The sequence below is a fragment of the Lepus europaeus genome, chromosome 1, assembly GCF_033115175.1.
Source record: "Lepus europaeus isolate LE1 chromosome 1, mLepTim1.pri, whole genome shotgun sequence".
Lineage (NCBI taxonomy): Eukaryota > Metazoa > Chordata > Mammalia > Lagomorpha > Leporidae > Lepus > Lepus europaeus.
Window position 1 is genome coordinate 31,895,209 of NC_084827.1, and position 22,309 is coordinate 31,917,517.

At 32.4% G+C, this 22,309-nt stretch overlaps 1 protein-coding gene across 2 annotated transcripts in view; it reads left to right on the forward strand.

Moving 5' to 3' along the window:
- Positions 1-20,348, forward strand: part of ASZ1 (ankyrin repeat, SAM and basic leucine zipper domain containing 1) — a 70,200-nt gene extending 49,852 nt beyond the window's left edge. The window contains exons 5-13 of one of the 2 annotated variants that reach the window (XM_062198550.1): positions 819-930; positions 1,745-1,879; positions 3,586-3,710; positions 4,439-4,514; positions 5,669-5,725; positions 6,642-6,751; positions 17,491-17,596; positions 18,402-18,515; positions 20,196-20,348. In XM_062198550.1, the coding sequence (XP_062054534.1) occupies positions 819-930; positions 1,745-1,879; positions 3,586-3,710; positions 4,439-4,514; positions 5,669-5,725; positions 6,642-6,751; positions 17,491-17,596; positions 18,402-18,515; positions 20,196-20,348 (988 nt within the window). The remainder of the gene's footprint in view (positions 1-818; positions 931-1,744; positions 1,880-3,585; positions 3,711-4,438; positions 4,515-5,668; positions 5,726-6,641; positions 6,752-17,490; positions 17,597-18,401; positions 18,516-20,195) is intronic. The other variant, XM_062198560.1, reaches the window with a different exon arrangement.
- The last annotated feature ends 1,961 nt before the right edge of the window (positions 20,349-22,309 follow it).

Here is a 22,309-nt window from a genome sequence, read left to right on the forward strand (position 1 = left end):
AGATTGTGTATATAATTTAAGAAGCCAACATAAACTTCCTTAGTGAGATCAAAACCTACCATTCTGCAATTATTTAATTTTTTCTCTTTTCTAAAGTTCTTTTTATGTAAATCACAATTTGGGGTCAACTTGGAAGATTAGGCCCAGAATCTCAAACATCCTTCAAAAAAAGGTCATGATGTTAAATTCAGCCCAAATAGAACTGATCAGATATTTCTGCTGTCCTTTGCTATTGGCCAAGAAGCTAAGTTTTGGGAATAGAAGGGTTGATCATCTGATTTGGGGAAATGATTAACTAGAGAGATACCGCTGTGCACCCCTAGAAAATACTCAGCCTGAAACTAAAATAGAGTCATAATGACATATTAAGAAATAAGAGAAAGTTTTAAAATTCACATTGTCATTTCAGCAATCTGTTAAATAAAATGTAATAAACATTTGGTTTCAACAAATCCTATGACAGTAGGAGTCTTATATCATCTGTCAGTATTCCCAACATAAGCATACTGTGGGTACTCTAGTTTTTTTATGTATGTGTCAATTAATGAAACTTACATTTAGAAGCATGGGTTTGTGATTTTTTAATGTTTCTTCACTAGAGGGTGCTGTGTAAGCATAAAGTACTTTTAAATTGTCATCTTTTTTACATTTACTTATTTTCTGGGAGATTGGATTTTTAAACCACCTGATTTATTAACAATTTTCATTTCTTTTCCTGTGCTTTCAAAGCAATACTGGTAGTACTGAGTATGATTAAATTCGTGGAATTGAGCAGTCATCAGTGATAACACTAACAAAAGTATTTTCCTCCTCTTTAGGAGACTTATGACTCCCATCATGTATGCTGCTCGGGATGGTCACCCTCAAGTTGTTGCTCTGCTTGTTGCTCATGGAGCAGAAGTTAATATCCAGGATGAGAATGGTTATACTGTGAGAAACACTTTTGCAGTGTCACTTTTTATTTCTAAGATACCAATAACATTTTAATATTATCAGTAATCTACAAAAGTTTTAAGAATAATTACAGAAGGGTATGTGTCCATTTTTAAAAAGGTGAAAAAACACAGTCTTGTACTACATAATGATGTTTCAGTCTAAGAAGGACTACACGTAAGATGGTGACCCATTAAGATTAGTGGTAAAACCACAAAACACATCATATGTTTGTGGTGATGCTGGTATAAGCAAACCTACTGCAGTGCCAGTCATATGAAAATCTAGCACATTCAAGTTTGCATAATGTATAATACTTGATAATAATTGACTTATTGGCTTATGTAGTCTTTTAGAAAAAATAATTACAGAAAGGCTGGGATAAAATCACAGTTGGGTGGGAAAAAACTGAAAATAGAAAAGCTGAAATAAAAAAAATTATCTAACTCTCAGTCCTCACCCCTGACTAAAGAAGCTGTACACATGAAAAGTATGGGCTCTAGCAAACATGTAAGAATTATTTTTTGTAGAAGACACTTCAGTGATTGGCAGATAAATCATTTTATTCCCTTAGATAATTTAACTGTATGAAACAACTGTTTGCTCTGATAAAATCACTGAGGACTGCAATCTGCTTTGCAATTACAATTTTGGAAACATGTTTACAATATATTGTGAAATGAAGAGATTGCTTCATTCCATTAATTAGCTGTATTCCCTTTTTTATTGTGCCATAAAAACTGTGGAAAACTTTTCCTGTCACATATACACTCAGTCCTCTTTTTAAACAATCTTCCTTTCCCACTTAAAGGCTTTAACATGGGCAGCACGTCAGGGACATAAAAATGTAGTTTTGAAGTTGCTTGAACTTGGAGCTAATAAAATGCTGCAAACCAAAGCTGGAAAGACGCCAAGTGAGATCGCAAAAAGAAATAAACATCTTGAGGTATCTTTCAGTATATTAAACTAATTTTTCTGTGGATGTCACATGATCATTTGTATAATTTCTGTATTTTGTTAGAATTCATAATGCAATAATAGTTGGTATCCTCAAATTTTTCCTCCAGGTAGGTAAGAAATTTATTTTACTGTCGTATTAATTTTCTTCTAAATAAGAGGCATTTATATAGTGGTAAATTGATAATAAAATCTGATTCTGGCTGTAATGTAATGGACTATTTAAATATTTCAAACTAATATATATTTTAAAAAAGTAATTAGTGTATTAAGAAAGTCAACTATCAAAATTCAAGCATGTAACTTTAATTAAGATACTAAATAACTTGATAGTTAAATCCTTTACACTTTACCCCTCTTTATTCTTGTGACAAAGTATATGATAAAATGAAAACATGATTAAATGACCTACTATTATTCAGATGTTAAGTTCAATAATAAATATTTACTATATATTAAATTACTTTATTGATAGAAACTTCTGATTTGCTCATTAATCTTTAGCCAGTGGCCTGCAATTTCTAGCAGGAATCAAATGCAGCATAATTGTAGAACTAAGTTATTTAGCTCCATAGTTTATGACACTGAGTTTCTGAATTTTAAAGTATGTAAACTTCCAGCTGGCGCCGCGGCTCACTTGGCTAATCCTCCGCCTGCGGCGCCAGCACCCCAAGTTCTAGTCCTGGTTGGGGTGCTGGATTCTGTCCCGGTTGCTCCTCTTCCAGTCCAGCTCTCTGCTGTGGCCCGGGAAAGCAGTGGAGGATGGCCCAAGTGCTTGGGCCCTGCACCTGGCTCCTGGCTTCGGATCGGCACAGCACACTGGCCGTAGCAGCCATTTAGGGGGTGAACCAATAGAGAGAAGACCTCTCTCTCACTGTCTAACTCTGCCTGTCAATAAAAATAAAAATAAAGTATGTAAACTTCCAACAGCTCCTTTAATATAATCATCAGACCATGCCACTGTTGCTGCATGTAATATCACTCCCTCTAATATTTTAAGTAATCTGAAAATGTGCCTACCATTTTCTATAAAATCTATATTTCCAAAACTATTCTACAGTAAATGCTAATACTAGAGCTTTATAAAACTTCAAAAAGAAATTTGTAGTTTTTCTTCTAAGCTTTGATAATTTGAAAACTTAAAATTAGTTTAGTGAATTATTAAATTTAGGGTATATGACACATAAATTTGAAACTTACGAACCTCAAAAGTTATTTTTAATCATAAATAATTTATTATGAGATCTGATCTTGCATTTTGGTTGATTCCATGATATCACCTTGACTTACCTAGAGCTAGATTTTTCAAATTAAGGAGGTTCACCACATGTCTGTGAGGTATGTATGCAGTTGGAATTTGCATACATTCAGTCATGCTTCTTGCTTTCTTCCCACTTAACAATGTAAAGTATATCTTAATCATTCTGTATTGATCAAAATGGAATTTTTAGTTTTGTTTCTACTGAAAATAATAGTTACTATCTTCCTTTAATTTTACTATTTTGAGTTATATGTACTTTTTCTTATCTGATTATTTCATGTCTAGGGAACATTTACTTGATTTTATAAAGATTTTTCTCAGTTCTGTCCCTAAAATTTCCCTTCTAGTTATAAAATAATTGTATGTTGTTTCTTTTAAATGTGGTAGTATATAATAATGTTAGCTAAATTTGAATGACCTGTGAACTTTTTCAGATCTTCAACTTACTTTCTTTGACTTTAAATCCATTGGAAGGAAAGCTTCAACAGCTAACTAAAGAAGAGACTATTTGTAAGCTATTGACAACAGATTCTGATAAAGAAAAAGATCACATATTTAGGTAACATAACAGGTTTTAGTTCAACAGAATACCTATAAATTAATAATAGTTGTATTTATTTTTATTTTAGTAAATGTGACATTTAAATTATATGATATTTTAAACTTTTACAAGTATTTTTTAATGTTACAAATGTCTGGATTTAAGTGCTTTGTTCTCCAAGATTTTAGGACATTTTTATTTGTTTATATGTACTAGTACTAATGATAATAACTTTGATTTTAAATGTAAACTTTAAGTAAAATAGCCATTGAAATTTATTCTTAAAAGTCTCTAACAGGATGTTTAGGTTACTTTTCAAACTGTACTATACCTTGCCTTCTAATTCTTTTTAACATTTTTCTGCTTTTATAGGCTAAAATTAAAAATACAGTTTCTTTTTTCTGAACCCTGTTCAGTACGTGGACACAAGCCATTTGAAGTTATTTAATCTTCATTTATTGCAATTTAATAAGCTTTCAGAGAATTAACAAGAATACACATTGGCACATAGTTTTATTCTTAGGAAAGATGAACTCCATTTTACTATTACCAAGCCTCATGTTTTTACTTAAGATACCTTTTGTTTATTCCTTTGATATTATATAGTTTTGATTTGTAACTTGCAAATGTATTCTGCATGGATTCATTCTTACCCATTTTTACTGTCATTCTCTGAAATATAAATATATATGTATGTGTTCATGTATAGTTTGTTCTGAAATTGACATTGCTCTAAATATGTATAGTTCTTATACAGCATTTGGAGATCTGGAAGTATTTTTACATGGTCTTGGACTTGAACACATGACAGATTTATTAAAGGTCAGATTTCAGATACCTATAATGAGTTATATATATATATATATATATATATATATATGTTTAGTTGTTGGTGAGTAAATATTAAATATTAGTTGAAAGCATGCTCATCTATGAATGAGAACCAATTTACTTTTCTCAATTTATAGCATATCCTATTTTAAACTTATAATAAGCATTTCAAAAATATATTACTCTAATAATTTTCATAAATTAGAATCTGGTTGGATTAAACAACTTTTACTCACTGCCTAATGCCTCTGTATACACCAATGCCCTTAGTTTGTTTTTGTAGCTGCTTATCTTGTATGGGATACTAGAAGAAGCATGGTTTTAAATGAGAAAATTTTAGTATCAGATTTTCCTCTAATGATTAGCTGAAATACTTGGTTACTTCAAAAAGTTTATGAAAAAGTGGAAATAAAAGGTAACTTTATTTTGATGGAAAAAAATTGAAATCCATGCATAGCAGTTTCATTATATACATTTCCATGAACTTTTTGAAAACCCTTCATTTATTAGATAAATATTTCTCTTTTTTCATAAAGATGATAATACCTAGTGTAGAGTTGTCTTGAAGGTTCAGTTAGACAATATGTCAAGCACTGTTTAGGTGCTTGAAGCATACATTTGAGTATACATGATTTGAGTAGATGACAATTATTATCAGCTACATGAGGATGCTGAAGTAGTGAAGCACTTTTAAGACAGAACACCTTCTCTTCAGATATTTCAGAGTTGGGTTTTACCATACAATCTTGAAACTTGGTCCTATTTGAAAACATCTTAAGTAGAAATACATATTATATATGGTTTAATATGGTACAGTCAGAAATTTTCAAATGTTTATTAAAAAATAATTTGTGTCAGTGTATAAAACAGCTTTTCTGTGTAAACAAATACAAATGGTAATCATTTCCTTTGGATCTAGAAACTAACCTGTGTTTATTCCTTTTTAGATGAATACAGGCATTGTGATATTCATTACTACCTACCTAATAGAGTAGTTTTTATCTACATATCTTGTCCACTCTAGAAAGTTGAAAGTTCTTTAGGAGCAGAGCATATAGATGACTAACACATATGTTTGCCTGATTCCCTTTCTACTGTTTTATTTATATTGAAAAGTGACTTCCACCCTCTCCCCTTCTCTTCAGGAAAGGGATATAACTTTAAGACACCTTTTGACCATGAGAAAAGATGAGTTTACACAGGTTAGTATCAGTTTCAAAAACTTGATATATTCTTAAATGTTTTTAAAGTTGTGAATTCTTTTGTATTCTATTTTTAAAATTCTAGAGCCAGACCCTGACTGATCTCTTCCTAGATTCTTGATTAGATATGCTTATGAATAACCATACCTAAAATCTTATTGCAGCATTAAATTACTTGAAGGACATTTAAAGACATGGAGCAGGGATGGCATGACATCTCAACTAAAACTAAAACTGGTGCTTCATTTCCAGTTGTGAAATACATTGTAAAACAGGCTGCTTAGAAATAGCTGGATATGTATGTGTGTGTGTGTGTGTGTGTATTTTTGGGTTCCCAAAACTATCAAGCCTTTTGTTGTTGTTGTTATCTAGCATTATTAACAATTTGAAAATGGCTATGTGGAGAACGAGATCCTTTGACACACAGAGGGTATCTAAAAGCATGATCTTGCTGCATGAGCACATTGGAAGCTGGAATTCTTTAGTATCACTAGCAATCAAAATGAGCATACTACTTATTTAAATCTGAGATAGAAAATTAGTTTAAAATAAAGAGGAATCCAGCCCAAAAATCACTGGTTCTCACTTATCACTGATAATATTTTAAATAACATTTTGAAGAAAAAATTGCTTTATTGTGATTTATAATAGGTATCTATTAAGGTTTAATAATTTTGGGGTCTGTCGCAAGTATTAGAATTGCAAAAAAAACTATGTTCACTTTATGTCTAAATATTTTAGTGATATAACTAACCTTGTCAATCACAATTGCAAGCAAACCATATAATCAGTTTATTTACTGTTTTTCCAATATGTTTTTTTTAAGAATTCCTCAACTAGAAAACTTCCTTAGAAACTCTTAATATGTTAATTATTCAAATATAACTTATTGTACCTTCAAATTATTTCTACCTAGAATGGAATTACCAGTAAAGACCAGCAGAAAATTCTGGCTGCTCTTAAAGAACTAGAGGTAGAGGAGATAAAATTTGGAGAGTTACCTGAGGTGGCAAAGTTGGAAATCAGGTAAAGTCAACTTACTGATTTACTTTAATATTGTTTAGAACCAACTGTTCTTTTTTAGTTCAATTTTGATGTCTGAGTCATTTTTCTTGATTTTAACCTTTTCTTAGGAAAATAGATTTTGGAATATACTGTGTTCTGAAATGGGATGTACTTTCCTAGTCAATTTTTATAAAGTAATTTTACCAAAAAGCAAAATAATCTTTTTATTCACTTAGAAATATTTTTGTTTTATTTTTGTCATTGTACCCTGCTAATTGAACTTATATAGTATAGTGCTTACTCTGTTAAATCATTTTAGAAGTCAACTTGAAAATTCAAAGTAGTAATATTTTCACGTACTGCAGTAAGAAAGCATTCTTCGTGTAGCTCAGTTATATTTTCAGCCTTAATGTGTGAGAAATTATATGATTAATATATAAACTTCATTTCTAATATTTTAAACTTATCAAGAACTTATTAATAATACTGAACTATTTTGAAATATATTAATATAGAGCAGTAAATTATTTTTTAACTTTTAATTTGAAATAACTATATGAGGGTACTTCAAAAAGTTTGTGGAAAATGGAATTAAAAGATAAATTTATTTTGGTGCCAAAAAATTGGAAATTCATGCCTGCCAGTATATTCTACAGATTGTTAAGCCATTTACCCAATCAGATTTAGCCATTTGAGAGGATTTTAGTTTGAGGTTATTCCAAATAAAACTGCTTTGAACATTGATTTACAAGATTTTGTTAGAAAATAAGTTTTCATTTCTCAGGGATAAATGCCTAAGAGGGTAGTTCCTAGATTGTATGGAACCTGCATGTTTAGTTTTGTTGTTGTTGTTGTTGTTGTTGTTTTAAACTGCTTTCCAGAATAGTACTACCATTTTATATTCCCCTCAGCAATGTGTGAATGGATCCATTTTCTCTGAATTCTCATCAGCATTTTGTGTCAGCACTAATTTTTTGTTAGCATTCTGATAGATGTGTGGTGATAACTCATAGTATTCATGATAACTCATATACTCTATGATAACTACTCATATAGTATTTACCTAGTGGACCAGTGGTGATAACTCATTATAGTATTTATGATAACTCAAATACTATATGATAACTCATAGTATTTACCTAGTGACCAGTGGTATCGAACAGTTTTGCATATCTTACTTGCCTCTGTGTATCCTCTTTGATGAAATATGTTTATCTTCTCCCATTTTCTGTCAGATTGATTGTTTTTTAATACTGAGTTTTTGGAATCGTCCAATTCAAGTGTTTTATTGTATCTATGCAAATATTTTTTGTTGTAATTTTTCATCCTTTTAATGATGTCTTTCAGAGAGCATTTTTCATGTTGATGAGGTCTAATCAATTAGGTAGAACAGACAACTATGTTATCTACCAATGTATGAACACAGATATCTACAAGTTTTAGGTGTGCTTGCATCAGCATTTTTGATTTTCATTACACAGTTTCTGTATATACATTGTTAAATTTATTCCTAAATTTTCATTTTCTTTGAATAAATTTTAATTGGATTTAATTTTTATTTTCAGTTTCCATGTACAGTTGACTATTTTGTCTACAGAGTATTTTTTAATCTTACTGAATCATTTTCTAGTTCTGGGAGTTTTTGGCATCCTTAAGATTTTCTTTATAAATTATATAGTCTAAAAAAAGGGGCAGGTTATTTTTCTTCCTTTCTAGTTTCTACTCCTTTTATTTCTTTTTCTTTCCTCATTGCAGTAGACAGAATTTCTAGTACTATATTGAATCAAGAGTTATGGATAGTGGACATTGTTCCCAATCTTAGAGGGAAGCATTCAGTTTGTTTGTTTTTTGTATAACTATGATACTAGCTGTAGATATTTTACTCTATTCCTATTTTTTTGAGGGTTTTTATCATGGACAGTTGGTGAATCTTGTCAGATGCTTTTTCTTTAAGATTTATTTATATGTTTAAATTAAAGAGTGACAGAGAGGGAGGCAGGGAGATTGTCCATCCAATGTTCACTCTCCAAACGGCCATAACAGCCAAGTCTGGGCCAGGCTGAAGCCAGGAACCAGGAACTCCATCCAGGTGTCCTCCTTGGGTGACAGGGGCCCAAGCTCTTGGGTCATCTGCCACTTCTTTCCAAGGTGCATTAGCAGCAACCTACATCAAAATCAGAGTAGCCAGGACTCAACCCAGGATTCTAATAGGGGATGCCAGAGTCACCAGCAGTGGCTTAACCCACAGGGCCACAACACAGGTCCTATCAGATACTTTTTCTCTGTCAATTGATATGATCATATGATTTTTTCTTTAGCCTTTTAATATGGTTGATTATGTTGCTGCATATTTAATCATTGAACCAGCCTTGCATTGGATTAACCCCATGTTTATTACTCTTGTTATGCATTGTTGGATTTGATTTGCCAATGTTTTGTTAAGGATTTTTGCATCTAAGTCTACAAGAGATAACTGCTCAATAGGCTACTGTTTTGTGCTTTATCTAGTTTAGTATCAGGGCAATACTGGCTTCACAAAACAAGTTGGAAAATGTTACCTTTTCTTTAATTTTTTAAAAGATTTTGTAGATCTAGTGTTAATACTATATATACAACTATATAGTATTCTCCAGTGAAACCCTCTGGGCCTGGAGATTTCTCTGGGGGATCTTTTTAATGACAAATTCAATTTCTTTATCAGCAATAGGACTATTAATATCCATTTCATCTGGACTGAGTTTTAGTAATTTGTGGTTTTCAAGAACTTGATTCATTTCTTCTAAGTGGTCAAGTTTATGAGCCTAAGATTATTTGGAGTTATCTGCTATTATTGTTTTGATGACTGTAGGATCTATTGTATAAGTAACATCCTGTCTCATGATACTAGTGATTTCTGTCTTCTTTTAGTCTTGCTAGAGATTTATCAGATTTATTTGCAAAGAACCTGGTTTTTGTTTCAGTAACTTTCCTGATTTAGTTTTTAATTTCATTGATGTCTGCCGTTAAATTTATTTCCTTCCTTCTGCTTGTTTTGAATTTACTTTTTCTGGATTCTTGAAGTAGAAGTATAGGTTATTTCAGACATTTTCCTTCTTATACAGCAATCAGCCCTTTTTACTATTCCCTTTCAGCACTGTGTTACTTGCATTCCACAATTTTTGGTATGTTGGGTAGTCATTTTCTTTTGAGACTACCTCTTTGACCTATGGATTACTTTGAAATATGTTGTTTAGTTGCCATGTGTTCGGATATTTTCCTATTGTTTCTCTGTTACAGATCCTGGTTTGATTCCACTATAATCAGAGAAACTACTCTATGTGATTTCAAGGGCTCAATAAGCTACATGTGACTTGTGGCTAGATGAAGATTTGAGAGTCACAATGGTACAGGTTTGGTAGGCTGAAGCAAATTTCCCAAAACTTAATTGGATAATAAGGATTCTGGAAAGACCAAAATTAACTAGATTACTAAAAGGATGGCTAAGGGACCAGCATTGTAGAAGAGCTGGTTAAGCCTCTGCCTACAATGCCAGCATCCCAAAGGAGCACTGGTTTGAGTCCCAGCTGTTTCACTTCCAGTCCAGGTTCCTGCTAGTTCTCTTGGGAAAGCAGTGGAGAATGGCCTGAGTGCTTGGACTCCTGCCACGCATATGGGATACCAGGCTTCTGGCTTTTGCCTGGCCTAGTCCCAGCCATTGTACAGTGGGGAGTGAACCAGTGGTTAGATCCTTTGTCTTTCTCTCTCTCTTAACTCTTCCTTCCAAATAAATAAATTTTTAAAAACTAAATAAAAAATATAGGATGAGTAAGACCTAACTTAATATCTTAAAGAATCACAAAGGCTTTAGGTGATTATTGACTCAGTTTAGGTTAGCAGTGTCACTTACCTAGTTGTGAAAAAGTCTCCCTCTTCGACTACATTAATAAAAAATACAATGTACAAAATAAGGTCATAGTTTCACTGTACATAATATTACATCTGGATTTTTTTGTATCTAAGACATTTTTAAAATTTTATTTTTATTATTTAAATATGATTTAAATGTTTGTTTATATTAATTTGAAAGGCAGAGTGGTAGGGAGATAGGGAGAGAAAGATTTTCCATCCTCTGGTTTAATCCCTAAATTCGCACAACAGCTAGGGCTGGTCCAGGTCATAGCCTGCAGCCCAGAACTCCAGTCTCAGCTTAACCCACTGTCCTAAAATATGGGCCCCATAACGAATTTAAATGTACGATAGAACAGAAAAATTGTGAGACCTCTTCTGCCTTTTAAATTATGTGATTACATCTCTGTTTAGGAATTTTTGTTAGTATTTTTATATAGAGACTTAAGCCATAGTAAAAATATGTAGATTTTGGAATCCTTAAGAATCCATAATAGTTGTTTTTCTTCTACCAACTAGGTAATTTTGAACTTATCCCATTTATCAATGCTACCTGATAACTAGCCTATAAAATTATTTTTTTTTACAGTGGTTTTCTTTCTCCTTTAGAGATTTGTGTACCAATTACATTTTCCCTACTTTTCTGCCTCTCATTACACCTGGTCAGATTAATTACATTTTAGCTAGTCTCTTTTTCTTAAACACTGTATTCTAAAGTTTATATGCCAGATATTCCTCATTCTTTTGTCTTAATATATCTCCTTATACAAGAATATCCATATTCAAAATAATGCCTCATTACTTCAGAATAACATTATAGCCCTTAAAATCAGCAGACCTTTTTTAATATCTGTGTTCCTTACTTTTTTTTCATCATTATTTCTGTGAAGGAATATTTTAAGTTCTACACGACTGACTTGCAAGTTAAAATTTTTAATATAACATTTGTATGATGTCAGAGTTGCCCTATGAATTTACTTTGTGGTATTTAATAAACTTAAAGAATGTTCAGAATCCTAAATGGTTCACTTATTAAAAGTGCTGAATTTTTTAAAAAATAAAAACTGGCAGACATATATTCCAGGAATTTGACCTTGTTATTAAATCAGAGACTTTGTTTACATGTTGTTATGGAAAAGGTTTTATTTCCCATTTGTACAAAGTCATTCTTTAAAGAAGAAATTAGTCATTAAGTCATAAGAAAACTAACAGCCGGAAAAGTTGAATTGATTGATTATAATCTCCTGATAATGTGGCTTCAGAAATATAGCTACTGATTTATTTTAAGATACTTTTCTTCTGTGTGTCAGATTTTCTAAAATCAACTCCACTAAAAAAATGCAAATGCACACATTTACTTTCTCTGCCCTAGTTTGTTTGCAGAATGAGTACAATTATAAAATGTTAGTAAGCATTCCATTTCTACTAGAAGACATTTTGAACAGAAATAATAAATTTTTATCCATGTCTTAAAATTTTCAACAGCTTCTGCCCACACTTTTATTCTGAGCTCTGAGCCACCTGACATTCACTTGAATGTGTTAAAACCATCTCAAAATCATGCCTGTCAAGGAAACCACTCCCCCTCAAAAAAGAAAAATCTTCATAGATAGGAAATTTTATGTAAGAGTATATTGTTCACATAAGTTATTTATAAATACGGTAAGATTAGAAACTCTAAATACTCAATATCAAATAAATTGTTGAATTAGGTTGTATCAATATAATTAACTTTTCTATAGTTTAAATAAGTTTTGAAATAGTGTCATAGAAACAATGTCATAGAAAATACTCATAATAAATATAAAAGATGAAATATAACATGGCAAATGAAATGTTATATAGTTGTTTGCATCCACAGGAAAAATACTGAAGGAAAATGTATCTTATAAGAAAATATTTGGAAAAATAACACCAGTCATTTTCTTTGGATAGTAAGATTTTTGATGATTTTAATTTTTTCAGATATTGTACAATGAGCACATAACGTTTATTTGTAATAACTTTATACAAATTTTGAATTTTAAACAACTACTTGACTTGAACTTTTAAAATATGTACTGTTGTTTTAGTTCACTTACATTGTGTTTTGGTGCAGTAACAAATAACCTTCTAGATCTCATTTAATTCTCAGTTACTTATAACCATTTGGTTTGTCCCTTGTTTGCCTATACCATACCAATAACCTCCTTGTTATTCTGATAGCAAGCTGGAGGAACAGTCCCAGCCTGAGACATGCTATTCTCATGATAAAGGGAAAAATACATAATGGAACCAGTCAGTCTCTCTTGAAGCTTCTGTTCAGGAGTTAGAGTCACTCCCAAGTCATAGTTTCTTTGCCAAAGCAAGTCATGTGGCCAAACCTCAGGTCATTGGAGCATTGGAGTTATAATTCTCTAACAAGGAGTGACTGACTGACAGTAGTTAGCTCAGTAAGGGAAATATAATTTGATCAGATAATTTGAGGATACTTAAAAAGTTCGTGGAAAAATGGAATGAAAAGACTCATTTATTTTGGTACAAAAAATTTGAAATCCATGCACAATTTTTTCATAATACTTTCTATGAAGTCATGAAGATCCTTCATATAGTCTACCATACTTATATCTGCTTATTTTAAATTCTTTGATTACAGAATTTTTACATGATTCTTATAGAGTTGTGCAGGTTATGTATACTGTTTCATTCTGACAAGAAGGCACCATCCGTGTGGTTTATGATATAAACTGCATGTGGCAGAGTTTTGCATAATTTCCCTGTCCATATTCAGTGGCCCTGAAAATGATGTCTCATGATAAAACTGTCTCTTTCCCTTTCATCAATTATAATGAAAGGCTGTACTTTTTTTTTGTAATATTATTTGCTTATTTGATCTGAGTTCTTAATTTATCAGTGTTACTGTCTTCAGAATAATAGCTGATAAGATTATATTCCACATACATGTTTGTGAATCACCTATCTAGAATTACATTCCTGTCATCAGTTTCTGTTTTGAATGACAGTTCTCAATAGATTTTAATCTATTTAAGCTTATTAAATTGAAAAATATATTGATGGGAATATAAGTTAGTATATCCACTGTGGAAAAGAGAATGGAGATCTCTTTAAAAACTAGAAATACTCTGCATATGGATCCAGCAATCCCACTACTGAGCATATACCTAAAAGACATGAACTCATTGTATCAGAGATAACCTGCTTGACCACAGTTACAGCATCACTGTTCACAGTAGGCAAAATATGGAATCAACTAATGTGTCCATCATCAGATGATTGTATAATTAAAGCATGGTATATATAACAAATAGAATGTTATTAAGCTATAAAAATGAATGAAATTCTATCATTTGCAGCAAAATGGTTGGAACTGGAGGATATCATGTGAGTAAAATAACCCAGACACAGAAAAAGTACCACATGTTCTCTCCCTTATATGTGGGAACTAAAGTTAAAAATACCAGTTTTGATGCAAATAGTGCTTTTTCAACTTTGTTTTAAAAAAAGTAATATCTATAAATATATACCATTAATGAATTACTCAATCTTTTTAAGATTTAAATAAAGAGTGCAAAAATATAAGTGTACCTTGTATAAATATCACATGTAAACAAAAACAAGCAAATCACTGCTATTACTTTGGCAGAAATATGTGTGATACTTTTTAATTTCTGTTATTTCTTTTTTATAGAAAACTTTTATTTTATAAATATAATTTTCAAAAGTACAATTTTTTGTTTCTTCCCCCATAACCACCCGCAACCATCCCATCTCCTACTCCCTCTCCCATTCCACTCTGCATTAAGATTCATTTTTAATTCGCTTTATATACAGAAGATCAACTCTATACTAAGTAAAGATTTCAGTAGTTTGCACCCACACAGACACACAAAGTATAAAGAACTGTTTGAAGACTATTTTTACCATTAATTCGCATAGTACAACACATTAAGGACAGAGGTCCTACATGGGGAGTAAGTGCACAGTGACTCCCGTTGTTGAGTTAACAATTGACACTCTTATTTATGACGTCAGTAATCACCCAAAGCTCTTGTCATGAGCTGCCAAGGCTATGGAAGCCTCTTGAGTTCACAAATTTCGACCTTATTTAGACAAGGCCATAATCAAAGTGGAAGTTCTCTCCTCCCTTCAGAGAAAGGTACCTCCTTCTTTGATGGCCTGTTCTTTCCGCTGGGATCTCATTCACAGAGATCTTTCATTTAGGTCAGTTTTTGCCATAGTGTCTTGGCTTTCCATGCCTGAAATACTCTCATGGGCTTTTTAGCCAGATCTAAATGCCTTAAGGGCTGATTCTGAGGCCAGAGTGCTGATTAGGGCATTTGTCATTCTAAGAGTCTGTTGTGTATCCCACTTCCCATGTTGGATCGTTCTCTCCTTTTTAATTCTATCAATTATTATTAGCAGACACTGGTCTTATTTATGTGATTCCTTTGATACTTAATCCTATCTTGATGATCAGTTATGAACTTAAACTGATCACTTTAACTAGTAAGATGGCATTGGTACCTGCAGAAAGAAATGGAATCGTTTTCCATATGCTTGTATAAATATTGTCTTATTGCTAAATGGAGCAAAAGCTTATCTAAATATTTTTTATTTTCAATTTGTTTTCTGAAAGCAACTATCAGGCACTTTTCACTGCATGTGTAGTATTTTTATGAAGTTTATATTTTATAAAACATACTTTACCACCTAAATATCTAAGAGAAAAGACTCATCTAAAATAAAAATTTACCTACATCCTGGTAAAATGAGAAAAGTTCACTATTGCTTTTAATGGAGGTTGAACTTGCTTGGTTTTTATAACCTTTCCTCCTAGAAATAATGTGGGGAAAAAAAACATTGTATAGTTTGTAGTCAGAACTTCCAAGAATTTCTATTTGGACTTAGAAGTATTCTTCTTGCTTCATAGTATTAGTTTTTAATGAACTTTTTTTTCTTGTCTTTTTAAAAAATATTTATTTTTATTTGAAAGGCAGACTTACAGAGGGGAGTGGGGAAAAACACAGAGATCAATATTCCATTCTCTGGTTCATTCCCCAAATGGCCACAAGGGCCAGGACTGGGCCAGACTGAAACTAGGAGTCAGAAGCTTCTTCCAGGTCTCTCACATGGCTGCAGAGGCCCAAGTACTTCTGCTGCTGTCCCAGGCGCATTAGCAGGGAGCTGGATCAGAAGTGGAGCTCGAACTGGCACCCATATAGGATGTTGGTGTTGCCGGCAGCAGCTTAACCAACTGTGCCACAAAGCCAACCCCAGAACCTTTTTTATTTTCATAGATACTGTTAAAAGACTCTCCCGAAAGGTCATCTCTTGTGCTTGTCAGCTTTCAATAATCACCTTAATTTTGGTCATTCTGCTAGATTGTAGTATCATGATTATTTTATTGCCCTATTTATTATCCATTCAAATTTTGTTTTTTCTCTTTGAATTGTCTTTCATATCCTGGGCCAACATTTATATTGGTTATGTAAGTTTCTTTGGAGTTTCTGCTGTAAATTGACTTCTGTCAGCCAATCTCATGACCAGTGTCTCCACATTGCCAAAATCAGTGGACCTAGCTTACTTAATTAACATGCTTAACCTTGTCCTCCATGAGTCTGTAGACCCCCAGGATAAATACTCTTGCAAGACCTACATTTTCTGTTGTTTACTCGTCATTGCCACCTGCATGTCTCATCATCATTGAAGTTATCATAATTAAGTTTGTATGAATGTCAGCTGTATGCTAGACACAACACTAAGCACTTTATCCATCCCCCTGACAGTTCTGTTGTCTCCCTTCTAGATAAAAGAAAATATTTGGCTCAAGATTAGATTTGCTTAAGATCATAAAACCAGTAAGTGTGGAGGCTTAATACCCACTCTTCATTAATAAGTGTGTGCTCTTTATTACTGTACCACAGCGTTATCTTTTCATCTCCTAATCTCCCCACCACCCACCCAAATTCATTTCCATGATTGGTGGCACTATCTCCCATGAGCCAAAACCTGAGAGTCATCTTGTATTCTTTTCTTTTACATGCAACCCACCATCTTCAGTTTATTCTCCTAAAGGTTTCTTAAGCCATCACTCTGCCTCTTTCTGCAGTGACACTGCCTCTGCCAGATCCTTAAGCTCCCAGTTATCTCTTTTCATTTTTGTGTTCCTAATCCATGCCACTCTCCAAATAAAATCGCTCATACAAAAATCTGGTTTTTCATTTTCCTGCTTAAAATTCTTCAGTAACTACATTATCAAAAAGATAAAAATTCTGTAATAAATGATTACATCAAGCCTTTTCTCTTACTGCTTTCTCATAATCTGTGCTTTAACTACACCTTAGTGACCTCTTCCCTCTATAATTTTGCTCCTGCTAAGTCTCTCCCTCTAGAGTACCTTCCCTTCCAGGCGACGTACTCTTCAGCTCCAGACTCAAGTATCATTCTATGAAGTATTTCTAATCACCATCATATTTTGTACTATTAAAGTCATGTTTTCTGAGTTTTAGGTATCTCAACTATAAACCAATGTTAACAGGGTTGTTGGGGAGAATTAAAAGAAAAGTAAGCATAAAAATATGTAATTAAGGTAATTCACATGCTAGATAACCTTGCTACTTTCATCTTCCCTCATGTGTCCCTATGAATAATATTGTTAAAATTGGATGTACATCTCCTAGTCTTTGAGATCCACAAGATTGGAGACTTTTTCTTTTATATTTAATGCCTATTTGAGTTCCTAATACGCATTAGCTATTCCATAAATATTTTTGAAAGACCTCATTTATGATTAGGTTTTTCATTACTACCTAGTAGAATGAAGAAAATTGCTCTAATCAGTGATTTCTATTTGCTTGTTTGTTTCCTTTCTTTAGTGGTGATGAGTTCCTCAACTTTCTTCTGAAATTAAACAAACAGTGTGGCCATTTAATAACAGCTGTACAGAATATCATTACTGAATTACCTGTAAATTCTCACAAGGTATTCTACAAAAATTATTAAGTGAAGAAAAGTATGGATGCTGAAGAACAATCCAGATAAGTTCATGATCAATCCATAAAGCGTTACTGATCTGGTAAAATCAGTTGTTTGGGAAAAATCAGATAAGATCTAAATAAGTCAATTTTTTTAATATTACTCCCCTACGTAATAATTGATGGGAAATATTTATGTTCTAGCCTTCAAGTAAAGGAAAATGTGTCAGACCAAAAATTAAACTTATCTATATATTGAACTTATCATTTGTTCTTAAAGAGGATTTAATTGTTTAATATATAAAGTGAAATGAGACCCAAGTGAAGGTTGAAACAAAACAGTGTGTTGAGTGTTATTAAAAAATTGTATCAATATAAGCTGTTTTTAATGAAGGAAATTTTAAATAGAGTATAAGTGACCTGCCAATTTATTTTGTAGCTTTTCCTGTGATTTGGTTTTAACTCTTTATCTGCAGTGAAAACTTTTAAATGTACTTGTTTTCCTATGGTTTTCATATAACACACATATAGAATTGTCATTTTAAATATCTTCAGAAATTAATAAATATTATTACTAACATTAACCTCCAGATAGAAAGTTATATGTACATTTATTTAAGAAATTAATGTGGCAAGGTGATTAAAGTATTCACGTGAATTACTGACTTCATTTTGGTGTCAGGATTTATCCTAAACAAAAAAATCTTTTGCAACTATATAACTTGATGTTTATACTGTATAATTATTGTGGATATAAAGTTGTAAAAATGTGTTCCTGTTATTTAAAATTTAACTTTTGAAAATATTAACAGATAGTCCTAGAATGGGCTTCTCCACGGAATTTTACTTCAGTGTGTGAAGAACTGGTTAGTAATGTGGAAGATTTGAATGCAGAAGTCTGCAAATTAAAAAACTTAATTCAGAAGGTATTTAATTAGTATGAAAGTATAACGCATCAGCTTCTAACATTTTGCCTTAGGGTTGCTTACTAATTCAGTTTCTCCAAGATGAACTAAAAAACCTAAGTGTGACAGTATGTATGTGTGGAGAATTAAGATGAAGTCAGTGAAATTAAAAAGCATTGCTTTAGGCACAAAATGACTAAAACAAATAATCTAATCAGGTACCATAATTTTTATTTTAATATTTTATACCTATAAAGGAATTTTCATATTTAGTGAACTAGAAGTTCTTTTTTCTGTGAGCTTCTCTACCTAGAATTGCTATATAAGGACTAGCCTTAGGAACATATTTATTAGTCTGTGATAATGGCAAAACAGTTCTTTGGGCAGGAAAGTCTTAATTTTCAAGAAAGCTAGGGGATCGATTTTTGTAGATTTGCAGTAATCATAAGGAGATTTGATGTAGGGAACTTATGCAGGCTTCTAGATTTGAGAATATGCTATCATGCCTGTTAAGCTTATGATATTTCAGGGTTTACCAATAATAACTTAAGGGGATTTTTTTTTTTTAAATGAAACATGGAGGTAAAAACGAGAGAGGGTGGGAGAGGTCAAGGCTAGACTTTAACACCACATCACTCTCTTTCAAACCAACACACTGACAGGCTCCTGTCAGAAAGGGTCATTCTAAGTAATTGGTTAATAAAAGGAATGACTGTCTCAGGATTCAGTAAGTGGAGCATCAGTGTCAAAAAGGAATCTGTTGCTGAATGAAGCCATTTGGAAGTTAAGACGAAGAATACAGTATTAATGAGACTGGCATTGAAGTCCATTTTTTTGGCTATAAATTTAAAATTAATTTTGCAGACTTTTTTAATTAAATATTTACACTGAGAATTTAGAAGTCATTATTCCTGGTAATGTTGAGAAGTATTTATATCACCACTCCAGCACAGGATGTTCCTAGTAAATATCACTCTATAAATGTGCCTGATTCTTTTTATCTTTGAAGGATCTTTTTTAGTTTCTGCTTATTCTCCCTCCTGCCCTACCCCCTTGTCTGTCTGTGTCTCTTTCTTTTTGGACACATACGCATGTGTGCACACGCACACAGGCACATGCACAAAGCAGAAGGGGAGGCTTTAGCAAACAGTTTTATGGGAATTTGGAAACTGAGTGATGTACTTTCATTGCTGAGAAGTAGTAAAAGAGCCACATAAGTTTTTGTTGACATTTGATCCTGCAGTTATATCTAAATATTTTATTAAACTTCTGGCATTAGCATCCAGTCTTTCAGTTTTTGCTAAATTTCATTTTTTGTAAGTATAAGAATGGTTTGCTTTTATGTAAGATATTAATTGATCTTTAAACACAGGAAATAAGCATAAATTGTTTGTCAACCCATATAAGTAAAATAGAAACTTTAATATTAGAAGAACCTTATTCCAAGACATAAAAACACCATTTTAACATGTGATAATCTATAATAACGTTCACTTTTAATGTAAAATTAATAATTTATGTAATGAGATCGTGGTGAAGGAAAGATTGTCTGTGTTCACTCTAAACCTTCCCTGGGAATCTTGAGTTGACAACATCTAAAACCAGTGAATTAATCTGAATATTGTATTTTTTAAATTAAAGATGTTTTTGTTTTTAGTGTATTTTACATTAACTGTTTTCCTTTTTTCCATACAATAATAGTTGCAAAATGAACGGGAAAATGATCCAACTCATATACCACTAATGGAAGAAGTATCTACATGGAATAGTAAAATTTTGAAGAGGACAGCTGTTACAATATGCGGATTTGGATTTCTTCTTTTCATTTGCAAGCTAACTTTCCAGAGAAAATAACCCTAATGTTTGTTTTAACTCATGTAGTACATCTTATTCAAACTACCCAGAAACATTGCTTTTAACCATTTGTGACACATTACTTTCTTTGTTAATATTCCTTAGAAAATATTATGACAATGCAAAGCAGAGAGTTTTTCTTTAGAAAATTGTTTATTAGTTTGAATTATACATATAATTTGCTGTATTTTCATGTTAATTTTGATCAAGTAGTAAATTGTAATGATATTGAACATGACTGTAATCACATTCAAAATAAAAGTTTTATCTATTATTCTTGAACATTTATAAAGGTGTGTTCATGTATTGTAGTGAAATCTTGGAGAATTTGTGAAACATTCATAAATCAACTTTCATTTGATTCTTATTTTCCCTCTGGTTATTTTTGTTTATATTATATTATAATTATTACCTTTAAAGAATTCCAGAAAATTCTAAAGGATAAAACATTTTAAAGTATGGAGTAAATATTTTAGGAAAAATATTTTAAATGTAAAGTAAAAAGGCAGAAAACTAAGGGATGGTGTAGAAAGGAGAAAGTACATTAGAATTTTTTATGTAAAGTGCTTTTGGGAACATATGACATATACAGTATATAACACTCCAGAATATTATAAAAGTGAACAGCATTTGGCATATAATTTCTCATATCTAAAGAAGTAATAAGATTACTTTTTTAAAAACAAAATAATGATATTTACATTTTAAAAGTGAAGTTAATAAAATGGCAGGCCTAATCTAACAAAGAATATACTATTTAAATTTTGCTTGACTTATTGCCATACTTAAACAGATAGAGTTGATCTATTACAGCTTGAGAAATAAACAACATACAAAGGGAAAGAACTTTGGAAAGGAAAAATGCTATAAGGAACTATAATTCATAATTTCTACTCTCACACCAAAACAGTGAGGCTGAATCATCATTCTTTTTTTTTTTTTTTTTTTTTTTTTTGGACAGGCAGAGTGGACAGTGAGAGAGAGAGACAGAGAGAAAGGTCTTCCTTTTTGCCGTTGGTTCACCCTCCAATGGCCGCCGCGGTAGCGCGCTGCGGCCGGCGCACCACGCTGTTCCGATGGCAGGAGCCAGGTGCTTCTCCTGGTCTCCCATGGGGTGCAGGACCCAAGGACTTGGGCCATCCTCCACTGCACTCCCTAGCCACAGCAGAGAGCTGGCCTGGAAGAGGGGCAACCGGGACAGGATCGGTGCCCCAACCGGGACTAGAACCCGGTGTGCCGGCGTCGCAAGGCGGAGGATTAGCCTGTTGAGCCACGGCGCCGTGAATCATCATTCTTTGTCTGAGCATCTACTCATTGGAAAGCATGAATTGGTGTGACATTTTAACCTTGGGATTTCAGATTCACATTTCTGCAATTTTTTGTTTTGAAAATGTGGAAGTTGTATTCTCAAATATTTACTATAGAGAAATGCTATGGGTTTTCTTAGGAGAAGGAGAGAGACTAGGTGAACAAATTAACATTTGAACACCTAATTTATGGCAAGCACTTCATTTAATTCATAGGATAGTGTGATGATATTTCTCTTTTACAGAAATTAAGTCAGAGAATGTTGAAGTAAATTGTTGAAATTCACACTGCCAGTTAAAAAGCTGGGAATTGAATCTGTTTCATTTCAAGTTATATGCTCTTTCCAGCATCCATTCATTTATTCAAATATTTACTGATCACTCATCAAGTGCCAGACATTTTCCTAGCTGTTAGAGAATCGATGATCCCTACCCTGTATAACTTATATTTATAGTGGAAATAAACCAACAAATAAAATAAAAGATAGCAGATGTTGTAAGTGTTGATGCAAAAAAAAATAAAATAAAATAAGGGCAGAAGTGAAGGGTGGTGGTAGTATTACACTTATTTGATTTTATTTTGAAGTCAGAGCGATGGCAAGAAATTTTCCACCTGCTTGTCCATTCCCCAAATTTCCACAATAGCCAGGGCTG